Below are 25521 nucleotides of genomic sequence, written 5' to 3' on the forward strand. Positions count from 1 at the left end.
TCGGCACACAAACACACATCCATCCTGTAAATCTCCCCACCCCTCAAGGCACTAAAAAAAAGAGACTGGCAGGCCAAGCAAGACACTTAAAGTCCCCTAGTGATGTCAGTCAGAACATGCCCCCATGAAGACCGAATGCAAGAATCGCTCCTCTATCTATCTGTCAATCATGCAGAAGTACTGACATCATTCAGCAGTCCTCGGAGAGAGACAGAGAGAGAAAGAGACAGGGAGATAGAGAAGGAAGAAAAGAGCGAGAGAGAGGGAAGGATTATAATCCAGGAAACCCTTTCTCCCCCTCCCTGCGCTGACATGCAAACAGGCATCAGCCATCAGGAGAGAGGGAAAGAGAGAAGAGAGAGAGGAGACTCACCCGTTTCAGAGGCCTATGGTCCATCAAGGGGCTTCACAGGAACAGTAAAACAACACCAACTATTAGCACCAACGTAGAGAGCGCATGTGTGGCAGTGGGCAGTTAAGTGTGTGTGTGGGTAATGTGTGCTGTGGTGTGTGTGCTGTGGTGTTTGGTGTGTGGGTTTTCTGTGTGTGTGAAGTTTTATGTCTCACCTGTGGCGGCATCGGAGCAGGAATCTCAGGATCTTGCGAGCAGCCTGGTTCTGTTTTTTTGTGAGGAGGCTGCTGTAGGGTAAGACACAGGAGTAAGAAGACATCTTTTATAGAATAATGCCCTTTGTGTGTGTGTGTGTGTGTGTGAGTGAGAGTGAAGTACCCGAGGGAGTGTCTGTAGGAGCGGTAGTATTGCTGGATGAGGACCGCTGCTCTACGACTTTGTTGGAACTTCCGCTGCTCATGGAAACTCCGGAAACGACTCTGGATCAGGATGGCTGCCAGTGTCATCCTCTTATAAAGTGCATACTGAGAGAGAGACAGCAGTGACGTGTTATAAACCCTCACATCCAATATGTACATTTGTTATGTTGAATCCTGAATACACATATATCAACATTTTATTTCAGAATTTTTGTTATCAATACATTTTGTAGTTTTAAATCGTTCCCTCTGATATCTTTAAATATGACTGATCAATGCTTAAGAGCCTCTACACTCAATAGTTTTGCTCATAAATATCCATAATAGACCACTTCAAAGAGTCTGAAGCAAAAAAAAGCGATAAAAACGGACTCAAGTGTTCATAAAACCCTGTAAAATAAACAATTCATGTTTAAAGAACTTTGATCATTTAAACTTCATTACAGAGGCACACAGTTAATGACATGATTAAGCTGTGTGGCTTAATTATAGATTAGTACATAGCTATTAGGAAGATAAAAAGTTAATACCATTAAAGTAAAGAACTGTTGCACAGGATATGGACAAACCACATTTATATTTTCAGCTTATTCAAAATTAAGTTCTAATGAACAAAATATATGTTTAGCACAAATCAGAGAGAATAAACATTTTTATGTCAATATGTCAGCTACACGATAAAGGGAACATGTCTGTTTATACTGTTACTTCTGGGTATGTAATTCAGTACTTAACTGCAGGTCAGCTTGATGTAAAGGCAAGTAGTGTGTTATTAACTCTTACCTGCTTGTATCTCTTATAGCAGCGCTGAATCACTGCTGCAATCTCTTTACGTTGTTCCTGAATGGGACCCTGAGGGGAGTGACATTCAGAGTTTGAATAAACCTAATTTATGTTTAACTGTTAATGGTCATCCTAAAGAGTAAGTCCAGCATTTTTCAACCTTATTTTCCCATGTTTTCGTGTATATGTGACTAAAAGCTAGAGCTTTTTAAAATTGGTCCAACATTAAGAGAGACCACTGCAGCTGCAAAACAGGCTACAGTGTAACTAGTTGGGACATGAGCTTAACTTCAATTTATGTCCATAAAAAGTACTTGTTTCTGCAACTTCCTCAGAATGTTATTACAAATCTGACGACATGATGGAAAGGACCCTGTTGAGAACTTTTTTTCATGAATTTCACTTGTTACGAGCTGTTTTGTGTCCAAGTCTTGTTAAAGGAGGCGTCTCGTTCTAAAAGCTAAAGCGAGGTGACTTGTGCAGGAAGACAATGTCGGAAACACAGTAATAGTTGAATAGTCGTGCTGGTAATATTTGTTGTTTTGGAGAGCAGAAAGCAATTTTCAACATTGTCCTCCTGTAACAAGTCACCTCTTGTGAAGTTTCAGGATGAGAATTCTCCACACAAAATAGACCGGAGCAAATGCACTGAAAATTTTACTATGTTTTTACTGAAGTTACTCTCTAAGCTTTTCAAGCAGTAGTGATTCATTTAAGATAGAAATGGAGAGAAAGATCATTTAAACAAATGCCAAAACAGCATGCCAAAATTATTATACAGTCTGAGCAAACTTTGCGTTTTTCCACAGAAGTGGAGGCCGTGTTTACCTTGTGTTTTCTGAGGGAGTGCAGAGCATGCCTGATGGTCTCATACAGCTCCCCCTGCTCTGCCTCAGTCATGGCTAGACAGGAGTCAGTTTTCAACCTCTCCTCTTTCATAGCTGCACAGAGGAAGGAGGTCCAGTCAAAGGGGGAGGGTTGGGCCTGCTTAGCCTGAGGACTCTGCTGATCCTCAGGCCCTGAGAGAGAGTTTGGTTTGGGGTATAGAGTATGGGACTTGGAGTTTAGAAACCTGGAGAGGAAAACACAGCATAGCAAATTTTATAATGAAAAAGATTTATGCTCTTTGCTAAGTAAAGTAAATGTGCATAAATCAGAAGTTTCTTGACTCACCTTTCCACCTCACCGAGGTAACCAGACAGTAACCTGACATCACTGCTGATCCCCACCTTCCCAGAGTCTGTTTCCGTCTCCATAGCCTCGTGTTTAAGCCTACCAGTTGAAGCTTCCATGATGTGATCAGCTAGCATCGTAATATCCATCTGCAAAACACGCAGAGCAGGTGTTATGAAACATATTTCTAACACCTGCTGCCCTTAAAATAAAAAAAAAGTTTATTTACTTTAGGCATTCATTCATACCTATACAATACTCAACTCTGGGTATTTAATGGTTTATGGATTGACTGCTTTTTTATTTATAGGTGGGCAATTCAATAAAAGTCATTATTTCCTGCACAGAACCTAAGTCTGTGCATTATCATCATCACTTCACTTTTGAAAGTTTCTGTTCTGTGGTTTATCCTGTATTCATCGTATGTATGCATGTATAATACATCAAATGTGTGTAGCTCATATAAAAATGGCTGTTTGGCGAGAGTCTTAACTAAACCAACAAGCTTTATTCATGTAATACATTCTTCTATCCTATCTTTATGGCCCCCCTTGTCATGTTATATGTGATGTCAGTGTAGATGGGCTTACAGTGTCCTCTCCTTTTGTCATCGGGTTTTATTGCATCATATAGCATAAACAGCCATGTGATTTTCGCTGCCATTAAGTTATCCTAGTCACTGGATTAAAAATGAAAGCATCAGAGCTTATATAACTGCAATCCATTTTCTTTTAAATTGATTTATAGTTGTGATTAGATAGCAAAACCCCTACAAATGGCTAAATCCAAACTAAATCTAGGGCTGTCCAGAATACCACTTCTGTGGCTTGGAAGCTTTAGTGATATTTATCTGCGAATATTCAAAGCTTTGCCATGAATTTACTTGATTGGGGGTGGGGGTTGTATGGTGGTATAATATGGTGATGTAATAGTAATCAGTGATTCATATTTGCCAATTAACTATCCAAACCCAACTAGACTGGTAGGATTTAGCGCTGCTGCGTGTGTGTGTGTAAGAGAGAGAGAGATATAGTGGAAAGGTGTACTATTGCCCAGAAAGCTCCTGTATTTAGGACTCAAACTCAGTGAATCAGGCCACATCATGAGATACCATCAGCTATTCATCTCACATGTTCCTTTTCTTCATTGGACAGCCATTTTAATTGGGGAACAGTGACTGTGCTGAAGACACTGGCCTCAATGTGTCTGACATTGGTCACCTCTTTTCAATTTTCCCCACCAGTTTACTGGTGAAAAAACAAAATAAAAAACAAAACATTTGAATACTGATTTAAACTTTTATTACCATGGCAAAGATTGAAGCTTCGAAGAATTCGGGTCATTTCTAACGATAACCTTTTTTTCTTAGTCATCATTGGACCAAGCTCAGTGTTATACACAAAGGGTGAATTTATTCCTTTAATGTAAGTTTTAACCAGTTAGTAATATGTTTTTGTTCTTGCCAGTGAAAATGTAGTATGGTGCCCTTTTTTTCATAACTAAATGGTGCACTTGATCATTTGTATTAGTGAGTGTCTGCTAGTGTGAAGAGGGTGAAGATAGCACTGACTTGCCTGCACAAGGTGGGCACCTTGAGTGCAGTTGATATGTGAAATCCCGAACTTCAGTCATGGACTGTTTATCCTGTGTCCAATCAAGTTTGTTGTAAACAAACTGCACCCTTCCTGAGGTTATGTATTTTTTTTTATAACTTACTGAGGTATCATGGGAGTTTCCCTTATTTACACTGAGGGTCAAAGTTTGGGGAGAGTTGTTTTCACAGATTTTTTTAATGTAATATTTCATGTATTTTATCACAAACATAGCACACGTGCAAAGCAAGCTGTATACATTTTACATCACATACAGTACAAAAGGTTCATTTCTGGTTGAGCAACAAGATCAGAACTCCCCCTCACAATCAGCTCTCCATACCTGTAAGTCCTCTGTGTTATCCTGATAGGTCAGCAGCTCTGTCTCCTCTCCCCTGTCAGACAGCACTCTTTGGCGCAGATGAATGGCCAGTCGTTCTTTTCCCAGAATCCTCCTGGCTAGGCTACGCTGCCCAAGACTCTGTCTCAGACTCCACCTGGTGCCCCCTCCAGACCCCCCTATCCTGGCCTGCAGGTGGGAGAATGGAGTGCTGGGCAGCTGAGGCCGGTTGGGGCTGGAGCTGGCAGGAGGTGCGTTCTGACAGCTGAGGTTGGAGGGTTGAGTTTGCAGGGTGTTGGGGAGGAGAGAGCGTTGAGGGTTAGGACTAGGAGACGAGTTGAGGAGGGAGGTGAGGGTGTTGGTGCCAGGGGTTGAGTTAGCTAGCTGTTGCTGGGTGTCTGGGCTGGGTTTGAGTCTCTTGGCTGGGGGTGGGCCTCCCTGTTCTGCCTGGGTTCCCTGTTGGGCTCTGTGTCCTGTTTGGCTCCAGCTTGGGTTCTGGTTGTCTGGCTGGCTCTCTGTCCTGGTTCTCCTCAGCTCTGGGAAAACAAAGATGGTGGAAAATAAGAGCAAATGACATTTCTAGATGATTTCACCCTGAAAACATATAACCATATATTCCCTATACACACCCAGAAATAACAGAAAGAGGCGCCTAGATTATTCAGAGTAACTGGAAAGACACACTGCTGTTCATTTTTCGACTTTAATTTTCAAAGGAACTGTTTGACATTTTGGGAAATACACTTATGTGCTTCTGTTCCCAGGATTAGATTAAAGGATTGATGCCACTCTCGAGTCTGTCAAGTGCATATGTAGCTTAAGCCAACAGCTGGTTAGCTTATCTTAGTTACTCAACATTTCAGTTTAAACAAGATATGTAGTATTAATTAGTGAGCTTCTTTAGACAGTTAGGCTGCCTGTTTCCAGTATTTATGCTAAGCTAGGTTGCATACCAAGTCTTAGTTATGGATATTTTAAAGGGACAGTTACCCCCTGAATCCAAAACATATATTTTTCCTTTACTCTCTATTTTTATTTATCAATTTTGATTGTTTTGGTGCGAGTTGAAAAGAGTTGGAGATATCGGCCAAAGAGATGTCTGCCTCCTCTCCAATATAGAGGAACTACATGGCACTCGGCTTCTGGTGCTCAAAGCCGCAAAAAAAAAAAAATTGAAAAATTGAAAAACTCAATAGCAATGTTCTTCCCAGAAATCGTAATCTGGTTTCTCAAAACAATCCACAGACCTTGTTGTGAGTTTCATGTAGGATCTATTTTCTTTCTACCAAACTACACCTGCGAACCTTATCACTGCACAGTAGGAAACATGCATCTACTGCTAACTCACCTAGCACCACTATGAAAGCTTGTGTTACAACTTAGCAGAGGAGGACATCATCGATGTTTACATCACACCCTGTCATGAGTCTCTAATCCATGAGTAGATGCATACTTCCCTCTGCACAGTTCCATTATATTCAAGAGAGGGCAGACATCTTTACAACCAAACTCTAACACTCAGCAACTCACACCAAAACAATCTAGACTGATAGAGAAATAGGGAGGAGAGGAAAAATATGTGTTTTTGATTTTGGGATGAACTGATCCTTTAAAACCTCTTTTAAACATTTAAAACTGAAATCAGCCTGGTTACTTACCACTGGGGATAAGTGTGATTTTTTTGTGCGTTTTGGGTGAACTGAGCATGTAAAATGACTCATTTCCCCTGGTAGTGATAAATAATAAAATGGCAGGTTTTCCCACCTGGGGTAGGGTTTGGGGTAGGGCTGTTGCTTATTCCGCTGGTCTGTGTCTCTCCTCTCCACCTGTCCATCCAAGTGTCAGCAGGCTGACCCTGAGCTTGAGGAGTCTGTTGCAGCTGCTCTAAGAGCTCAGCCAATCGAGTGTGGCCCCGGGATCGGGCAATGTTGAGTGGCAAACGTCCTAGCGAATCAGGAATAGCCAGCGCTCTTGGGTCCCACTGGTAAAGCACCAATGCTGCCTCAGTGTGACCCAGAGCACATGCCCACATCTGAGGAGGCCAAAGGAAAAACACAGATCAAACACAGGCACGCAAAGAAAGACACCCTAAAAACACCATTCAGAATTATTGATTGCTCACCAGTGGAGTACAGGAGAAGTGGTCTACATTGAGAGGATCCACCTCGAGCTCCAGGTCAATACTGTCAGCATGCTTTGTACTGTAGAGCAAGACAACAAAAGTGAGATTTACTGACATAGAGTGAGTGTTCACCATGGCGTGTCATGTTTGTGTGTTACTCACCGCCAGCGAATGAGTGTCTGAATGAGCCCTGCATAGCCCTGAGCTGCAGCCAGATGCAGTAAGGTCATTCCTCTGGAGTTCTTGCTGTGGACGAGCTGATTGGATGAAGCCCAGCATGGCTGAGACATCATCTTCTCACACACCACCACAACACGGCCCTCGAACGAACCCTGATCAGTAGAAATCTTGGAGATCGGAGACAGAAAGGGCAAAGTGACTCATAACTTAAAGGACTGTAATTTACGTTCTTGCTGTTTCTTATAAATGTTTTTAAGGTGTTAAATGGTCATTTTTAACAAAGAAAACATCCTGTGTTCAACAAATCGCAGTGACCTCATAAAAGCAAGACCTCTGCAATAAAATCAAATCCTGCAACAAATGCCGGCCTTGTGAAGCTTATGATATATTTGATCAGTATTTATTAAGAGCATGTCAGAAAATTGCACAGTGCGGATATAACGCCTCTCTAAATCTAAAATTGGTGATAGTTTTTCGCATGATTGCATTGTGTTGATAAGGTATTTCTACCACTGAATTAACTTATCTAATATTTTAGTATTTATTTTTGAGTTCAAAAAGACCTAATGTACTGTTGGAGTTAAAACAAAATTTAGTCCATCACCATAATTTCTTCAAATGTAATCTCACTGACTCAAACACAATTTTAAAGACCAGCCTACATAAATAATTATGAGTAAAACAACCTACTTCCTTGTTTCACAATGTTTACTTGCATTCCTCTCTTGATTCTGTTTAGGATTATATAGCTGAAAAGAAAAAAATTCACCCAAGCTAAATCACTTCTTTTCTGCCGTACTTGAGACTGCTGATCAGTTGCTCCTCCTCCCTCCACCCCTCCACCCTTGGTTGCCATGGTTTCTGAGCTGGGGTTCTGATTGGTTATCTCAGCCATCCTCTGTTCCATCTGCTCCAGACGCTCCAGGATGGACATCCTGAACTGGGTATCTACAGAAATGAAGGTGGGACACACTCCTGTAAGCACTGGCTTCTTATTTGTTGCATTAAAGCAAATCAATATAATGTTTTAGTAAATCCTTCTTAGAGAGACTTAGAGAGAGAGGCTCTTCTTTAGGGGGCTCAATACTGCAGAATAAATCACAACTGACATCCAATAAATCCCCTTACCAACAATGGAAAACTTGGGAACCGAGTGTTTGTCAAAGGGTATGTCTCTAACAACAAATGCAGGTTTTCATGTGTCTATGTGTGATTGTGACCCTTTGTTTCAGAGCTGCTGCAGTTTTGCTGCAGTGCATATTATGTCATCCCACCTGCTGCTCTCTCACTCAGTCTCTCTGTTTTTCTCTCCTCTCCTTTCACTCCTATTTTTCTTTCTTTCTGTCTGCAGCACACCAACTGAGCTGAAGGGGTGGAGCCACGAGGGTGACACAAAGGCTCAGGCTCCTCCCTTTCCACTCCGCCAATCAGAGGAGGAGGCTGGAAATGCAGTTTTTCTTAATACAAAGCAAATCACTCCACAATTTTAGCTGTTATACACAGCTTCACACATCATACATCATAACATCATAACTGAAAACACACACACATACAACTTCAGATGCATAAAAACACACATACATCTATATATAGGGAAAGTGCTGCAGATTTCTGGTCACATAAAAGCATTTAATGCTTCTAGACATGCACATAAAAAAGAAAGGCATGACTGAGGAGACTATTTTGAGGGTGTTTTTTATTGGTTAATTCTAATAAAGTAATTTACTGTTGTATTAAAATATTATTAATTCATGAAAATGTATTCATAAATTCATTACAATTAGGCAGTTAAACAGGGATGAAATCATTATTTAATATTCCTCTTTAATTTACAAGTGATTTGTTCAATTTTAAGCATGTTTGTAAAATACATTTCAAACAGGCTTTCAATTATTTTCATGCACCAGTCTTTGTGTCATTTTCCATTTAACAGTCCAGTTATCTACCTGCCATTCATGCTACGTGAGTAGATGCTGCAAGGCTCATCTTATTAAGTTTAAAGAGAAACACAAGAAAGGCCACTGGCATCATTAGATACACCTACTTTAAAAAAAATCTATGGTCTAATTAAAAAAAGTATAAATTTATTAATCATGTCAATAGCATGCAATTATATCCTTACTAATATTCTTTAACCACATAATTTAAATGCAAATTTAATAAATTATTTTCTAAATGATTTTTTGAGTGTTTTAATTAAGTCAATGGATTATACTCGACTAGAAAAAAAATCCACAAGTATTTTGGTTACACACTCCAGCTTCTAAAAATATTATAAATCACTGATATTGCTGCTCTTCAATGTAAATTCAGTGGCTTTACAAAGTTTGTTTGATAACTTAAAGTTGTCCTGGTTAATTATGGATTTCTTGATCAGCTTTTGACACTTTTTCTGCTCTGTTGGAGGGTTTTCCCCCAAAATGCTTTATTTCCATGGATTCTTCTCCAATAAATGAGGGTTTTGACATGCTCTCACCACTAACCTACCACAATACAGTTCGAATTGACACCAAACTCCAATAACACATGCCTTTTAAGAAGCAGATCATTAAGACAAACTTGTTGCAGTGTTACAATACATATAAGTGAAATCGGCATTTGAGTTGTTATTTTTAATTAAAACAGTTATGAAAAGTTGTTTTAAATATCTGTAAAAATCTATTTACATTTTGCACATCTTAAACTAGTGGCTTTATTCAAAAACCTCTGTTTGTATAACATTCCAAGTGAAAAGCTTTTTTTTTTAGGAAAATCATTAATTGGAAAAATAGATTCAGACAAAAACACACACTTTCAAAAGAAACTTTCAGTGGCAAACATGAACATCTTAAACACAGAGTATATACTATATGCAGTCTATTTTTTCGATTTCGGTTTTCAGGAACACATGCTGAATATTTATTGTCTAATTTTGTTTTGCACTGTATGTTGAGCCACGTGTAAGACGATTATCTGTCACCACAGACACTAAAGTTTTCTGAATCTGAATTCAAGCTTTGGGTGATGTACAATATGCCCACATGTCTGTGCCTATAGGCCTGTTATTATGTGGGCCTCTACGCGAGCCACGTTAGCCTCCCGTCATTTGTTGTTACAGAGTTTAGTGGAGCTGTCCACTCCTTGTGGTGCTGAAAGTGAGCAGCTCAACATGTAAGACTAAACAGGCTTCAAATCATCAGCTCTGCAACATAAAACAAGCTGGCTTTCGCGCGTCTTTTAGTCCAACCATCTAGCGTGCAAACAGACATGAGGACTTGTGGCATTTCTTCCGTCCCTTTGTCTAAAATCGACAGAGGCTGTGCACCGCATGTACTACAAATATTCTGAATTACAAATGAAATGCAGAAGTAGTGTAAGGCTTTACAGCGTTGAAGTCGAAATTTAGACCGCAGGCACATTTACGTCCATCTACAGCAGCATGACAAAAAAAAACTTAACCTAGCTACAAACAACACAGACCTGGACGCCGATAAGAGGGCGCGCTTTGAAGTTATCATCAGTTTAAAATCAAATGAGCTACGAACCCAAACAGCGAGTCTCTCTATCTGCCGCTCTCTTTGTTCCCGCTTCTGTTCAACCCCGTTAGTTTGAAGTGTGCGACTCACACATTGCTACTCCAATCGAGCAAAACACAACTAAGTGCAGAGAGAGAGAGAGAGCGAGAGAGAGAGAGAGAGAGAGAGAGAGAGAGAGAGCAGGCTCCACGTTGTGTCTGAGAGCAGACACGCTTCAAATCCGCCCGCCAGACTCTGAGCTGCAGGAGGCTCGGTCGTCATCGGTACAACAATAGACCTCACACAAACTAAATTGGAGCAATGACATGTGCCAAAGTCGTGTGCTGACGCATATTTGCTTCAAATTATTTATTCCTGTCTATTCCTTTCCCAGGCAGCGAGCCTGTGATGTTACATTTGAGGCCAAACAAAGAAGCAAAAATAACCGGAGCGCACATTCAGCTCTCCGTATCGTCGCTGAAAGTCAAAAGCAGAGCCTATATATAGCATCTATGAGGCTGCACAAGCACACTGCCTGTGGTGCCCAACATTTTGACAGTCAAGTGGACCGCGATTGTGCCATGATGTCCTTGCCCTTCACTCCAGCAAACAGCCAGCCTGCTGTGACTGTAGAGCCGCATTGCCGCATTGCGCAACGCAGAGACGGGGGCGAACACAGAGTAACCCAGGACATGCCTCAGTCGAGGAGACCCGTGTGTTTCCAAGCCGCAATTGCATCAGGAGATATATTTGCACACAGAAGCTAACACCCCCCGGCTGCTGTGCAGATATATGCAACCAATCCCCAGAGCTGACTCAAAGAACATTTAATTGTCCTCCAACAACCTACAGTATGTTTTCATTTCATTGAGTATCACTGGATAGAACCACATCCGCAGTTTATTTCACTACAAACACTCACAGTGGACAACATGGTAAATTATTTTCACCTGAACAAGTCCAACAATTTCTAAATGGGGATTGTGAAGATAAAAGGTGCAGTATGCACACAACATTTCACAGAACAGGTGTCAAACTGTCTAGGAACTTAGATTCATTTTTTAAATGTATCTGTACACAGGGTAAGGGCGGAAATAGAAAAGCACAGGGCTCAGAAGAACACTATTCAACCAAATATCATGCAGCAAGGACACCACACTGGTCAGCACAGTGCATCCATGGCTGTGGACATACAGAAATAGCAATGTATGCATCTAATCCAGTGGTTGTCGAACTGTGGGGCCAGCCGCAATGGCGGCCAGTGTTTCTTTTCCCTTATTTGTGTAGGGAAAATAAACAATCAGGAGTTTGCAGATGGTAGGACATTTACCGTAATTTTACTAAAATTCACCATAGAGCCTTTTTATTCGTTGCTTCCTCAATTATTGTTGATGTTTGTTAAAGAAATGTGAGGGTTGGGGGGACATAAACTCTTTTTCAGCTTCTGAAGGAGGACATGACAGAAAGTTTGTGAAACAATGATGTAACCAAACAGAGCAGCACAATGACAGCAACACGCATGCACACACACACGCACGCACGCACACACGCACACACGCACACACACACACACACACACACACACACACACACACACACACACACACACACACACACACACACACACACACCAACAGGTTGTCTCACAGTTTTAACAGATCAAAAATGGCAGAGAGCTGGATCTAAAAGCCACACAAATAGTAAAAAAATGAATAAGAAAGAATAACAAAAGGATGTATTTTGTATTATAATATGGGGCTTCATTTTTCTGGGTAACAAATACAGTAAAGTAAAGTGCACATCTGTAACATATAGTATGTTAGTTAGTATGTAATTACAAACACGCAAAACTCCACGCACACAGTGAGGCAGTCATGCACAAGTCTCAATCTGTGTATGGTTTATGCTCTTTGCAGAGTAAAGAATAAGGCAATAAGAGTGAAACTGTACATCCCAGTGTTGTCAAAAAACACAAACCAATGTTCTTACCATCGAGGGACAGCCAGTCGTGCTGAGAAGACGGCAGGGCTGGAAGGTCGCGCGCCTTGTATTCAAACACCACAGAGGAAGAGATGACCTCACCACCCATAGCTACTTGCAGCATCACCAGTCCGGTGTCATGGGCTGAAGAGCAGGTAAGGAATTATTAAGACAGATCTGCTGTCTCAGAATCTTTTCAGGACAGCATTTTAACCACTATACACTGAGAATGTTTAATATTGCTTTTGCCCATGTGTGCTTGCAAAAAATATTTGCCTTGCAGTTTTCCCCTGATCACACTTAATGTAGCAGGATGTGACTCATGTATCACTTACTATATCTTCCAAAAAAACATTTCTAAGCAGAGCTGTGTTTATTGCATTCCTGCCAGACAGAGTCCCTCCTCACTATGTTATTTTTTGTATTGTTCCTATCTTTTTGTATAAGAGGGACTGCATATCCTGATAAGAGTGTGCAGCCAACACTGTTAGACTCTTTTATTGTATGCTGAAGAAAAACTGAGTATTAAAGGGATTAGTGGGGTTTCGGACGGGGTAATGTTTACATTTTCAAATAAAGACAATTTTTGTTTTAAAGGGGTGTGTGTTGTGTAAAAGTATGTGCATACACAGGCGTGTTACCTGGGCAGTAGCAGCGCAGCACCCCGGGCTGGATAAGGGCAGCAGGGACACTGATGTGGTCAAAGAGACAGCTGTACTCACTGCTCGACTCCAACCACGGACCTGTGATCAGCACCTTCACTCCACCCTGCGGCACACAAACAGAGACTTCAGTCTTATGTCACAAAATCTCTGTGAAAAAAAGACACATCACAGCATGCATACTATAATGTCCTGATGTCACAATTTGTGTGAGTGTCAGTTTGTGTGTACAGAAAATGTCTTTCATCAAACATCCTGATGCCATCTGTTGCCGAAATGTACCTCAGAGACATGATGGCCTAAATTTTTGCTTTCTATGATATGAATCTAAACTGACAGATATAAACTGCCCCATTTAAAAAGTGGTTATTATTTTGCTAATGACAAAGAGGCCTGGTAGCAGCCCCTAGAGGCTGTGCTGCTCCTTACATCCAAGTTGTTTGAGCTATCTGAAGAACACTGCCATGTGTTCTCTGTAGTGTTGCTAAAAATAACACATAAACAACATATTGTCCCCCAAAAATGTCATGAAGTGAGTATACAACAACAAAACGTGTTCAGTTTCAAAGCCTTTTACCAGCTTTTGGTAGTTTCTTTTTTGGCATTTGCAGTGCTCCCTTTACGTTAACTCTAAAAATGATGCCATCACCTTTCGAGCCTTTGGAGGTAAACTGTGTTGCTTTTTTAGGAAACTCAAAACTGTGGCATAATCAGTATGATGTAACACTGATGATCCTGGAAGAAAGTTGGAGGAAAATATTAGCTGAATATGTGCACATGTTGGAGATAAGGGTAGTTAATGAGGTTCTTTTCGTCAAATTGTGTTTTTTTTTTTTGGCTTTTTTTTTTAAAGATGGTGGTAAGATGCTATGTTTCCACAAATTTCATCATAATGCAATGACAGAACGGGTGTCCAAGATACTATAAGTGGTGCATGGGTAAATTAATGAAGCCACCCTGGGTAATCAGTGTAATATTGAAATTTCATCAAAATCCAATCAGCTGAGTCTGAGTTATTCTGAATCCTTAATGACCACACAGCCAGGCCGGCGGTCTAAGTACAAATTGTGTTGAGCGTGATTTCAGCATTTAACGTCATACAAGCCACCGTCAATCATGTGGTGGAGGGACGGATTTCCTTGTAGAACAGTGATGAATAAATAATGTATGATAATCATGTTGGGTTTACTAACCTCTGGATAAGACCACTCTGGGGAGTAGTCTGTCACACCAAACAGCCTCCCAGTCTCCTGGAGCAGTCCCAGAGCTCCCTGCTCCACCTCCGAGCCCTGTAGGTGGCCTGCTGCAGTGCCCTGCTCCTCTCCTGCTGCCCCCTCCTGCGGCATCAGAACCCCAGTCACCGCTGCAGCCACCCCACCTCCAGACCCCTCAACTGAGATGAAATCATTGATGAGATCAGAAAACTGGCTCCCAAAGGAAGCCTCGAAACCTTCCAGACTGATGGCCCCAGCCCCACCTGTTGTAGCTGACACCCCTCCACCTTGTTGAGGAAGAGGAGAGCTGTAGAGCGCCCCATCAATGCTTGCACCAGCAGCTATTGACTGAGGACTGGCCACCACTGAATTGCTGGCCCCTGACAAGCTTACACCATTACACAGAATCTCATTTTCCCCTCCTCCTCCTCCTCCTCCTCCTCCACCTCCTCCACCTCCTCCACCACCACCTCCTCCGCCCTCCTCTCCTCCTCCATTGTCATCTGTGGGATGCAGGTAGTGCTCGGTGTCAACGCTCGTGTAAGCCTCGTGAGGTTCACCAGGTTTGAGTAGCAACTCCCCTCCGTTCTCAGAAGTCTTATCTAAACCCCCCACCTCTCGATGTCCCCTGCTGCCTGACTCGTCGACGGGCGTATCCTGTGGTGTTAAAGGAAAAGAGCCCACCGCCGCTCCTTGTCCATTCCTTCCGCACAGGCCCTGCTGCTCTGGGCTGGCTTGGTGGAGGTGTGTTTGCAGGTCTCCATTGGTAACCGGAGTGTCTGTTGGCACCGTGGGCAGGCCAATGTACGCCTGGGCCTCGCCTGGTTCCTGCGTCGCCTCAGTACCGTTTGTCTGCAGCTGGGAGGGCTGGCTCGTCTGGGGAGAGGCCTGGAGGAAGAGGCTGGGAGAGGGGTGGTGTGCGGGCTGGGTCAGACTCGGGACACATGCTGATGACATCACAGCACTGAAGTCCATCTGCTCCAGGGTGGTGCTGGGGCTGAGGCCTGTCCCTTCTCCTACATAGCTGCTCTGAGTGGCCAGCGGCGCCTCCAGAGGTGCAGGTTCTGTCTTGATGTTGTTGACAAGTGCTGGGTTGTAGACGAAGCCGTTGGAGGAGCAGTGGAGTCCTCCATCATCACCGTTACATCCCTCAGCCTTCCCTCCACCTCCTCCATACGTCTGGCCCTGCTTGGGATTGTTGAGGAAGCAATCAGGGTCAAAGGTCATGGTGGTCTCAGGAAGGCTGACTCCTCCCCCAGAGTCTAGAGAGCTGGATAGCACCAACTCTCCTCCTTCCCCTAAGCCCACGCCACCAGGAAATGACGCAAACCTCTGGTTTTCAGGGGCAACAGCCAACAGGATGCCAGCTGTGGTGCTCTCATGGGTGGACGCCAACAGGTGAGTGTGGCCAGCAGAGTAAACTGAATCCCCAGTCAGCGTGGTGACCTCAGACATAAACACAGCTGTGCTCTGTGACAAGCCAGCCCCGATGGCCAGAGCGGGGCTATCGGCCATGTCGCTGGTGATTGACAATGGGGAGCTCTGGGTGGTGTCAGGGACCTCCACCTGGTTGGTGGAGGTGGATGAGGACACTTCCATGCTGCTCTGTGGGAGTAGGGAGGGTTTGGTTATCCTGCCATTCCTCCTCTCTCCTCCGCCCGCTCTGCTCCTGCCCCCTCCAGGACTGGGCTCTGTCTGGCCCTCTGACACATCACTGTTCTGGACCTCTGTGCCATCTGCTTCCTCAGCTCTCTGGACTGCCGCTACTCCCGTACCCGCTGCAGCTCCACCTCCTGCTGCTGCCCCTGACTCCTGCTTGGATGAGATGATGCGCTGTTTGACACTGGAACATTTCTGATGCAGGCTGCTTCCAGCACCTGTCAGAAAAGACATTCAAAAAAAGAAACAGCTTTTATGACAATGCATCTTTATTTTTTGTCCTTTCAATTGGCCAGGTCAGTCGTTACACAAACATTTGACAGTGTGTAATGGCGCCCTCCAGTGTTCAGAGTGTACACTGAAAAATGAGATCATGAATGCTGAGCTAACTAGACGCCTGAGTGTTCAAAAACTTTAAATACATAAATGCAAAATGTGCCATCTGATTCTTTAGCAAGACATTTCATTTCTAAAATCTGAGGGCATTTCCAGTTTTTAAATTATATGTCTTCATTTACATTTTTTGGTGATTTAGCTGATCCATTTTCAGAGTGGAATTTAAGTGTCAGAGACCTTATGCATAAAAAAAAGAACCAATGACCATAGATGGATCAAGTCTGTGATCAAGAGAGCACTATGAAAAGGAAAAAAAAAAAGCAGATTACTGTTTAGTGTGAGCAAATTAGGGCGGATAGAAGTGAGAGGGAATATGATTCAGTGGGGGGAGTGAGAAGTGAGGTGCTACTTAAGTCAACAAGCCACTTAGTTTTGGGCAGCTGTCCTTATTTGCCCTTTTCAAACCAGATCAAAAGAGGGGTGAGATGAGGTAAGTGTGTGTGTGTGTGTATGTGTGTGTACTGGAGTTATCTACTCCCTGATGCTCATTTATGAATAATACATGGTGGATATTTCTGGCACCTCTGTCTTCCTTCCCTCTATGCCTCCCATTCTTGGGTGAAACATGGATCTGCCTCTAGGTGGCAGCATGGTGCCAGCTGTCTGAGCCATCAAAAACAAAAAAATCGAAATCTGTATAAAGCCTGTGCTGAATGTCTCTTCATGAGGTAGCTTTTTAACATACAATGTTGTAATTTAACATATCACTTCTCTGTAAAGTAAGTAAATAAGGCAACAACTTATCACACCATTTTGGAAGTCTAGTAGCATTTTGGCTTACTGATTTATCGTACAACAATATCTTAATAACCTGCCAAAATTAGATATTGTTCCTCAATGCAAGAGTGAAATTTTCATATCATCGTCCCTGAACTGCTGAAATCACCTGTTGTCTCATCTGATTATTGATGGCACAGCTCCAACCTGGTCCCCATTCTGCTGCCAAGTTATTTATAAAGCCTAAAAAGCAAGCCGGTCAACCAGATTATCTGTGTTTTAGATTTACTACACTGGTTTCCTACAGATTAATTTTGAACCTTACTGCACCGTGACAGGTGGTGTTTTTATTGACCGAAGGTGACTCATATCCCCAGGTTTAGGCAAAAGTGTGCGGGCTGAAACATGAGTGTAGGAGGGAGATGAAGTGACGGTAAAGCCAACTCACACATAGGTTTGAGTTGTCCGATGAGCTCCTCCTTGCTCCACTTGGCCCACTCCTTCCTGTCTGTGTTGATGGAGCAGAGGACGGGACCACATGGCTTCCCGCTGTCGTCCACTGCTGGTACATTCAGGTAGTGCACCAGAACGATGTCTGGGTTCTACAGTACGGGGACACACAGACAGATACATGCACGGACATGGTGTTAGTTAAACATGGCTTTTATTCATTAATTCATCATCATGTTCTTACCAGCATATGGGAGGGAGAGAATAAAAAGATAGAGTGTGTTTACAGGGGGAGGGGGAATGGAGAAGGAAAAGCAGGAGAGAACGTGGAGGTCAGGGAGGAGGTTGGACATAGCGTGTCAGATAAGATTCTCTCACCTGCCCATAAAAGATTTAACAGCTCAAGCCCACTCATCACTCTCTCCCTCTCTCTGACCCTGCAGAGGCTGCGTAAGCGTGTACATGTGTGTTTGTGTGTGTCTGTGTGTGTGTGCTTGCGTGATATATATACAGAGAGAGAATTAGAGAAACGGAGAGAGAGAGCGGTTCAGAGTAGTTCTCACTATACTGTAGGCCACCAGCAGACCTATGGAATTTCTACCCCATGAATGATTCAACAGGTGCATTCACGTGCATCTGTGTGTATGTGTGTGTGTGTCTGAGTGTGTGTGTGTGTGAGGAGAGCGCGAGGGAGAGAAGCTCCTCTTGATGAAAGATTCAGTAGACAGACTCAGGTGAGGGGGAGGACCTGCTGAGGTGGAACACTTTTCTCTCCAAAAGAGGATGGCACAGTGGGCTGCTACAGCACCACACTGTGCAATGCAACAGCACTCGCAGACTGATTTATGATCATATTCACTGATGTGTTTTGATATCTGTGCAAAGAGCAGAAAATGGCACTTTACAGATAAAGCAAGCAGAATTTCCCTTCATAATTTCAGACCGCAGGAATCAAACTAGTTGGGCATGCTGCAAAAAGAAAATATATTTGGGTGAGGGCATATTCAATTTACAGCCGGTGGCTGGAATGTCCTTGTAAATTTCATGTGACAAATTATGCAGGAATATTCTGCCGAAGAATACATAAATATGTATGCATTTCCATATTTTAAATGAATATTGCTGGGTATTCAATATTTTCTTTTAAAATGAACAGAGAGAGATGAACAAAGAGGCGGTGTAAATGTATGCGGGCATTTTTAATCATGTAACCTGTCATCTGAAGATGATGAGGTCCTGGTGACCATGTCTTGCATGACCAATCGGGAAAGAGATGTGTGTGTGTGTGTGTGTGTGTGTGTGTGTGTGTGCGTGTGTTTCACTCCTGCTCTCTGATGTCTTTCACATGAGCAGTAGAGTGAGTCCAACATCTCAATGAAAAACAACATGCTTTCACACACAGGGGACACCTGCGCATGTGTGTGTTGGTCTGAGCATGTAGTGTGTGGTGTTCATAGCTCCAGGGTGTTTTCTTGGAGAGGACCACATGGAGAGTAAAGCGCCTGAGTCCTTGCTGCTCACTATAAGTACTGAGAGTCACGGTTTCAATAACATACTGTGCTTTGGAAGTTACAGTCAACTTATGGCAAAGAAATATTTTTATTATTCTGCACTGTATGTTAGCATTACACAAGAACTATAGGCCTGGGATATCCTGGTGGCCTAACTGTGTGTGTGCATGTCCACTCAGCCAAACACCATCCAGTTTTATTATGACCCCAGCTTTGTGATAGTATTTTCACTATAGTCTGCCTCATTAATTTAGAGGAGGATGATGTTTATTGCTGGTTTATGGTTTGGCTTAGTGTTCTGTTTTGGAAATGGACAGTTTAACAGACAAAACTTCGTGTAACACTAATAATATATATTGTGGTTGCCCAGTTTTGTGTAGAACAGGAAATAAAGCCTCAACAAAGCTGGAATAAATGTTATAAGATGGTTGTAACGTGAGGGGAAAATACCTGAAATGACAAAGATATGCTGCCATATATGACAGCTAACAACTTATCACCACACAATAAATGATGTTAAAGTCTTGTTTAAATGTGTGAGAAAAGGCAAGGTGGGGAAGGGGGGGCTTACCTGCAGCAGCCAATAGCATCTACGATGGAAGGTGGGGATGATGGAGGAGTGGACGTAGCAGCCATACAGACACTAGAGAGAGGAGAGGAGAGGATATTGCAGGGGTAAACGAGAAAAGAAAAAGGGAGGAAGCAAGACAAAAAGTGAAAAAGGAGGAGAGGAGGAGAGGACAGTAAATGAGAGAACAGGAGAGGAGAACTTAGGTTATACCCACTTAGGCTGTATTGATTGCGGTGCTAAAACTAAATTGCAAACATGCTGTATGCGTTTTTTCCTAATGTCTTTTCTAAAATACCATAAATCTGATGTTGACAATTACAGCACAAGAGATTGTGAAATTTACTGCCTCAGCAAGACTAGACATAGCCCACTTGGAATTCACAAAAAGTCACACTGTCGTCAGCTCACAGACACTGCAAGAGAGATCAGGAACAGCGAAGAGGACAAAGAAGAGGAGGAGAAAGCAAGGAAAGCACAAAGTGTCAAGGTGGACAAGATGAAGCGGAAGTTCAGCATGGACTCCATCCAGCAGAGGATGCTTACATACATACCAAATAGTCTATACATGTGTCTGAGTGTGAAAGTATATCAAATGTATAACTGCAGAGGTTGATGTACAGATTTTAATGACTTCAGAATGTTTATAATATATGCGTTTGGTGCGATATATAAATGTTTTAATGCCAGTGCCAATGCAGCACCTGAGTTTCTGAACCAATGCAAAAAGAATACATTCTTTTGACACCTGAAGTTCAGGAATATTAATGTTTTGCTACAAAACCCTATATTTAAAGATATAGGCCTACTATGCAGGATTATTTTTTAAAATTATGTATATATTCACACAAAAGTAATCCCTCTTAATCATCACTTATGATGTTTTTTGCAGTCTCTGCCCTCTGCCGGCATTTTCTTATTCTCTTCTCATTTTCTGTGTACCCCCACAGCGCTCAGGTGAGATTTAGAGAAAGATAGCGATGAGGTGCCAGACCATAAGGTGCAGGATTCCAAGAGACACAGCACCGGAACAAGGCAAATATAACCAGAAACACCAAACAACAGAGAATCTATGGTGGGCTCTTACTTTCCCTTTTGCTAGTGAGCTTATTTACAAGTTGTTTTTGCAAAGTATACCTTTGACAAAGCAAGTTGAACTTCTTAAATGCGTCAGTGTGCAACCCAAGTCAACTGCACAAGAACTTAACTCTAAACTGTGCAAAATTCTCATGTAAATTAAGAAATATCTGATAAAGAAGTAAACAAGACAAAGAGTATGATCAAGCATTTAAAACAGGATTCCACCTTTTTGAAAGTTTCTGATATTATGTTTTTATGGAAATACATCAATCTAGAGATGTTCAAATACCATTTTTCCTTCCTGATACAGATTCTGATACCTGAACTTCCATATTAGGTGAAACCAAGTACCAATACAATACCACTGTGGTTAAAATAAAAATTAATTCAACAGCTGTATAAGTGCTATCATTTTTGTATAGCATGGTTCAAGTTAAACCCTAAACTGCTGGGACTTTTCGGTGTAAAATATTCTGATTATTTGCTAACAGCTAATGTTACAATTTTTGCTGGAAATCAATTCTTCTTCACTGCTCTATAACAGAAGTTTCCAGTGACTGTACAGTGCAACTCACTGTGTAGGCCACTGTTTTAAAGCAGTGCAAAAGAATAGACTTTCATGAAAACTTCAATTTTATGTGTGTGAAACTAGTATAAGATCTGTGCATAGACTAGCGTATTTGCCAATACCCAATCCAGCATTTTAAGGCAGTATCAGAGGCATTTCGGATACCGATAATGGTATTGAAAGAATTATATTTTGGTCAGTGGTCTAACAGTATTGAGGTTTGATAACCAGCCCTAATAAAGTTTGTGTTTGTGGTATTTTGAGAGAGGAAGGATGAAATGAAAAATAATTTTATCAAGGTCGTCACTGCCACTTTTTTTCCCATGCATTAAAATCAAGGACCACACAAACACTCAAACAGAGAAATTGGTTGTGTTTAAAGACAAAATTGCACACACAAACACTCAGCAATCAGGCTGTATATAATCAACATTTCCGACTTGTCCTGTTTTCTGTCTCATGAACACTCGTGCACACTTATATTTTCTTGCCATTTTGCCTCTTCTCAGAAGTAGCCCGCCCTCTATCTAAAGTGTGTTTTGCCAAAGGCAGAGTGCATTTCCATATATTTCCATTCGATATGAGGAGGCTCTCCATCCAGGGTTATGTTTTTCTCTCCCGCTTCCTGCCTCTCCCCATCCTCCTTCACTCCCTCTGCTCATTCCCTCATTCCCATCCCCTGCTCTACACACTGCTCGCTTGTGCTTGCTTTGGGGGGGTCCTGGGAAAGACGTGACACAAACAATTACTGAGCAACTATCAGGGAGAGAAACACTTTGTATATATGCGTGTGCGTGTGTGTGAGTATGTGTATTCATGCACGATTGCAGAAAATTGCATGTGAGATGAATGTCAATGTGAGTGTGGGGTCGTGAATAATAGAGGTGCAGATGGGAATACTTGATCTCAATTATTCCCTTTACCTCTGTGTCTCTCTTGCCTGTCTCCTGCTCACCCTTAATGCAAAACTATTGAGCCCTCTGCAAACAGCAATGTGCCTCCTCGCTGTCTCTCCTTCGCTCTCCCTTCTACCTCATTCTTTCTGTTTCTGACACATGCATGCTCACTCCTCTCACCTCTTGGTATATTCCTGCTGAATAATCAATTTTTGAGCTGGCTGATGTGACTCAAACACACACACACACACACACACACACACACACACACACACACACACACACACACACACACACACACACACACACACACACACACACACACACTCACTAACGCACAGACGCTGCCTTGAGACTGGATCGATACCCCTCTCTGTTCTGCTGAAGGAGGCATTGACATCATTCCTGGCCTCAGGCCAAACACACTCTTATCCTTCAGAAAGAGAGAGGCAGAGAGAGGAAGGGAGACAGGGGCACGAGCAGAGAGGGAAAGAAAGAGGGGCACCGCTCGCTCTCAGGTAACACATTGGCCTGCAGCCTCAGCATGTGTGTTTGTGTGTACATTGGTGTTACACGTATGTGTCTCCTTGGAGTGAGGGAGAGTAAGTTAGTAAGTAAGATTGGCAGTAAAACCATAGTCAGCCGCAAACAAGTTCATCGACTTGTTTTTCCATAACAGTCTCTCACCTCAACTCCCTGGACTTTAAGCTTCATGTGATCCTCTCGGGTGGTCTTCCCATCTTTCCGTTTCTTCCAGCAGTAGCCATCTTTCCTGTACTTCACCTTCTTACGGTTGTAGAGGATCATAGAGCCATTTTGAGGCCTGGTGGAGGACAGAATAAAGAGTTAGACTGACAGACAGTGTTGCATCATGTTGATTCTAGAGAATAAGTGTTGTTCACGGTGGTATCTTCTTTAAAGGGCCCATAATGAGAAAAAGTAAGATGTCCATTTCTTTTTCAACATAAGGCAGGTAAACAGGCTTATAAAAACTCTCAAAGTTGATACGCTTAGTCTACAGAGAAATGCTCTGAATTCAGAAGCTGTGCCTTTAAGCAAGTCATCAGACTTTTTTTTTGTGATGTCACAAATTTACTGTATTGGCTGTTGTGAAGATGAAATAGAAATGTGTCTCCTGTTGGATTGTTTTGCAGTGTATGTGAATGATATCAGCTGACAGGAGGTAAACAATGACTCAAGTTAGCAACAGAGAACCCCAGTGCAAAGTATGTGCAATATTTTGCATGTGCAAAAGTATTATGTGCAATTTATTGGGTGACTTGGTCCAGTTATTGCTGTTTTGTACATACAGTATATGGTTTGTTTTATTGTGACTGTGAAGGCATTTATGGGTGCAGCATCTGAGTCCAAGACAAATTTCCCTACAGGGACAATTAAGTATTATCATATCATATTATATACTGAGTACTTAAACCCATAACTGTGTTAGTATTCCAGCACCTCTGCCTCCCTCGTCTCTACATCTGATGCCTAAAATAACCTCTGTGGTTAACACAAGCAAAAGAGACTTGGTTTTTCTAAAAAATAAAATGTGTAAGTAAATACCTATCTTGTAAATTTTGATTCTAAATGAGATTACAGAACATCATCATGCTGAGCCGCGCCCAAAATGGCTTTACAAACTTAATGTAGTGGCGATGTTAAATGATGCAACTGTTGTGCAGTTCAATTTAGCCATTAGCTTTTTGCTTCTGGCAATTGTATTTAGGCTTCAAAAATCTGAAAAGTGGCATTCATCCTTAAGATTATCTTGCTGAACAAAATGCGTAAGTATCATAAACATTTGTTTGCCACAGGGCTTATCTTATAGTAATCCAAAGTCCAATGGAAAAATGCCATAGGCTTTTAGACAAGGGAATCAAGGCAAAGCCAACTTCCACATCAGCCTACAGAAAAGCGTCATCCCTCAACAGTGTCGTCAAAGTCAAATCCACAACTAATGTTGCAGAAACACCACCAGCGCAGATGTAAAAGACCCTGAAACACTGACCAGTCAAAGCACATTGAGCTTGGGGCTAAAACTGAGCATCTCAGACAGAGGGTGAATACAGGTATATTCAAGCAGACAGTGTGACAAAAATAATGTGTTTTTTGAACATTAAAGTATGTAAACATGTTCTAGTAGAAACCCAAAATAAAAGTATGAACCTGAAAAATGAGCACAGATTGGGACCTTTAAAACTGACAATTCACCTCCATGGAAACTGGCCAGACATGATTTTCATACTGTTCTTCCAAACTGCCCAAAGTATTAAAATTCTTCTGCACAACTGATTCACAAATGCCAACTAAAACAAGCAAAACACAGTGACGTCAGTATTATTCTGACACAGTCAAGTTAGCCCATCCTATGCTGCCCCTCCCCTCTTACATGTAGACTCAAACTCCTATGTGTTCATATTTTAGTAGGGTGATTTATGAGCACAACAGGAACATTGGCCTCTAAGCTCCTATTCTATACACACCTGGTGGGATGAACATGTGTGCGCGTGCGCACACACATACACTGAGAGCCATACATGTAGAGAGACAGAGATGCTATAGTGATATCAGAGATGGCAGGACCTACTACCGTGTGTTCTTTGAGCTCAATGTCAAACCTGCTGCTCAGCAATCAATCATTACACTTGAAAAACGTTAAGGACAGGTGTGTGTGTTTCTGCGTGTGTGTTTGTGTAGGTGGAGGAAAAAATGCTCCTCTGCCTTATCTCATGACAACAGAAAGAGAAAAGGCACGTTAACAATCAATAAACTAACACATACCCACAAGTGCTCTTTCTCTCTCACACGCACGGTCATGAAAACAAGCACACACACACATTCACACACCTCTCTCCTTTCCCTGCCCTCCTCTTCTCCATCAACCTCCAGTCTTTATCCCTCTTATCATAGTATCTCTTCATTTTCTCTTTACTGCTCCTTCAGTCCCTTTATTCTCAACTCCTTTCCACTTATTCACATCTTGTCTGTTTCTTTCGCTATTCTAACCTTCTTTTATTGTCTGTCTGTCTTTCTCTTCTCCTCTTCTCTCCTCTCTGCTAGAATTTGATGTAGACACATCTATATGGACTGAGATGATTGCAATTTACTCAGAACACTGTGTGTAGTGAAATTGAATTTACTTTGAGCTGATTTTCTTTGACACCTTAAATCTGTTCTGTTTTGGGGTGAGCCTGCCAGTTTCTTAGCGGAGTGGAGACCCCCACCCTCCGATCAAAGCCGAGTTTAGTCTCTGTCTCGAGCAGTGTGAGTCATCTCGGAGCTGCTGATTCTAATTATGTTATGGAGAAGATGGATGAGATCAGATGTGTGCCTGTGTGTGTGTGTGGGTGGGAAATACGTGC

The 25521-nt window shown here is 42.3% G+C and overlaps 1 protein-coding gene across 8 annotated transcripts in view; it reads right to left on the minus strand.

Moving 5' to 3' along the window:
- The window catches only part of LOC121953960 (calmodulin-binding transcription activator 1-like), a 70094-nt gene that overhangs the window by 4573 nt on the left and 40000 nt on the right, over nucleotides 1–25521 (minus strand). For 4 of the 8 annotated variants that reach the window (XM_088085476.1, XM_088085481.1, XM_088085462.1 and 1 more), the window contains 16 exons: nucleotides 22844–22979; nucleotides 19616–19687; nucleotides 17532–17685; nucleotides 14291–16188; nucleotides 13077–13203; nucleotides 12445–12579; nucleotides 7761–7909; nucleotides 6944–7128; nucleotides 6782–6860; nucleotides 6424–6691; nucleotides 4663–5195; nucleotides 2728–2876; nucleotides 2383–2626; nucleotides 1555–1623; nucleotides 731–876; nucleotides 568–639 (listed from right to left, as the gene is read on the minus strand). In XM_088085476.1, coding sequence (XP_087941602.1) covers nucleotides 568–639; nucleotides 731–876; nucleotides 1555–1623; nucleotides 2383–2626; nucleotides 2728–2876; nucleotides 4663–5195; nucleotides 6424–6691; nucleotides 6782–6860; nucleotides 6944–7128; nucleotides 7761–7909; nucleotides 12445–12579; nucleotides 13077–13203; nucleotides 14291–16188; nucleotides 17532–17685; nucleotides 19616–19687; nucleotides 22844–22979 — 4416 coding nt within the window. Of the gene's footprint in view, nucleotides 1–373; nucleotides 405–567; nucleotides 640–730; nucleotides 877–1554; nucleotides 1624–2382; nucleotides 2627–2727; nucleotides 2877–4662; nucleotides 5196–6423; nucleotides 6692–6781; nucleotides 6861–6943; nucleotides 7129–7760; nucleotides 7910–12444; nucleotides 12580–13076; nucleotides 13204–14290; nucleotides 16189–17531; nucleotides 17686–19615; nucleotides 19688–22843; nucleotides 22980–25521 lie in introns of all 8 variants that reach the window. The other 4 variants (XM_088085474.1, XM_042501251.2, XM_088085464.1 and 1 more) reach the window with 4 other exon arrangements.

The sequence above is a fragment of the Plectropomus leopardus genome, chromosome 2, assembly GCF_026936395.1.
Source record: "Plectropomus leopardus strain MGB_pleo_1.0 chromosome 2, ASM2693639v1, whole genome shotgun sequence".
Classification (NCBI taxonomy): domain Eukaryota; kingdom Metazoa; phylum Chordata; class Actinopteri; order Perciformes; family Serranidae; genus Plectropomus; species Plectropomus leopardus.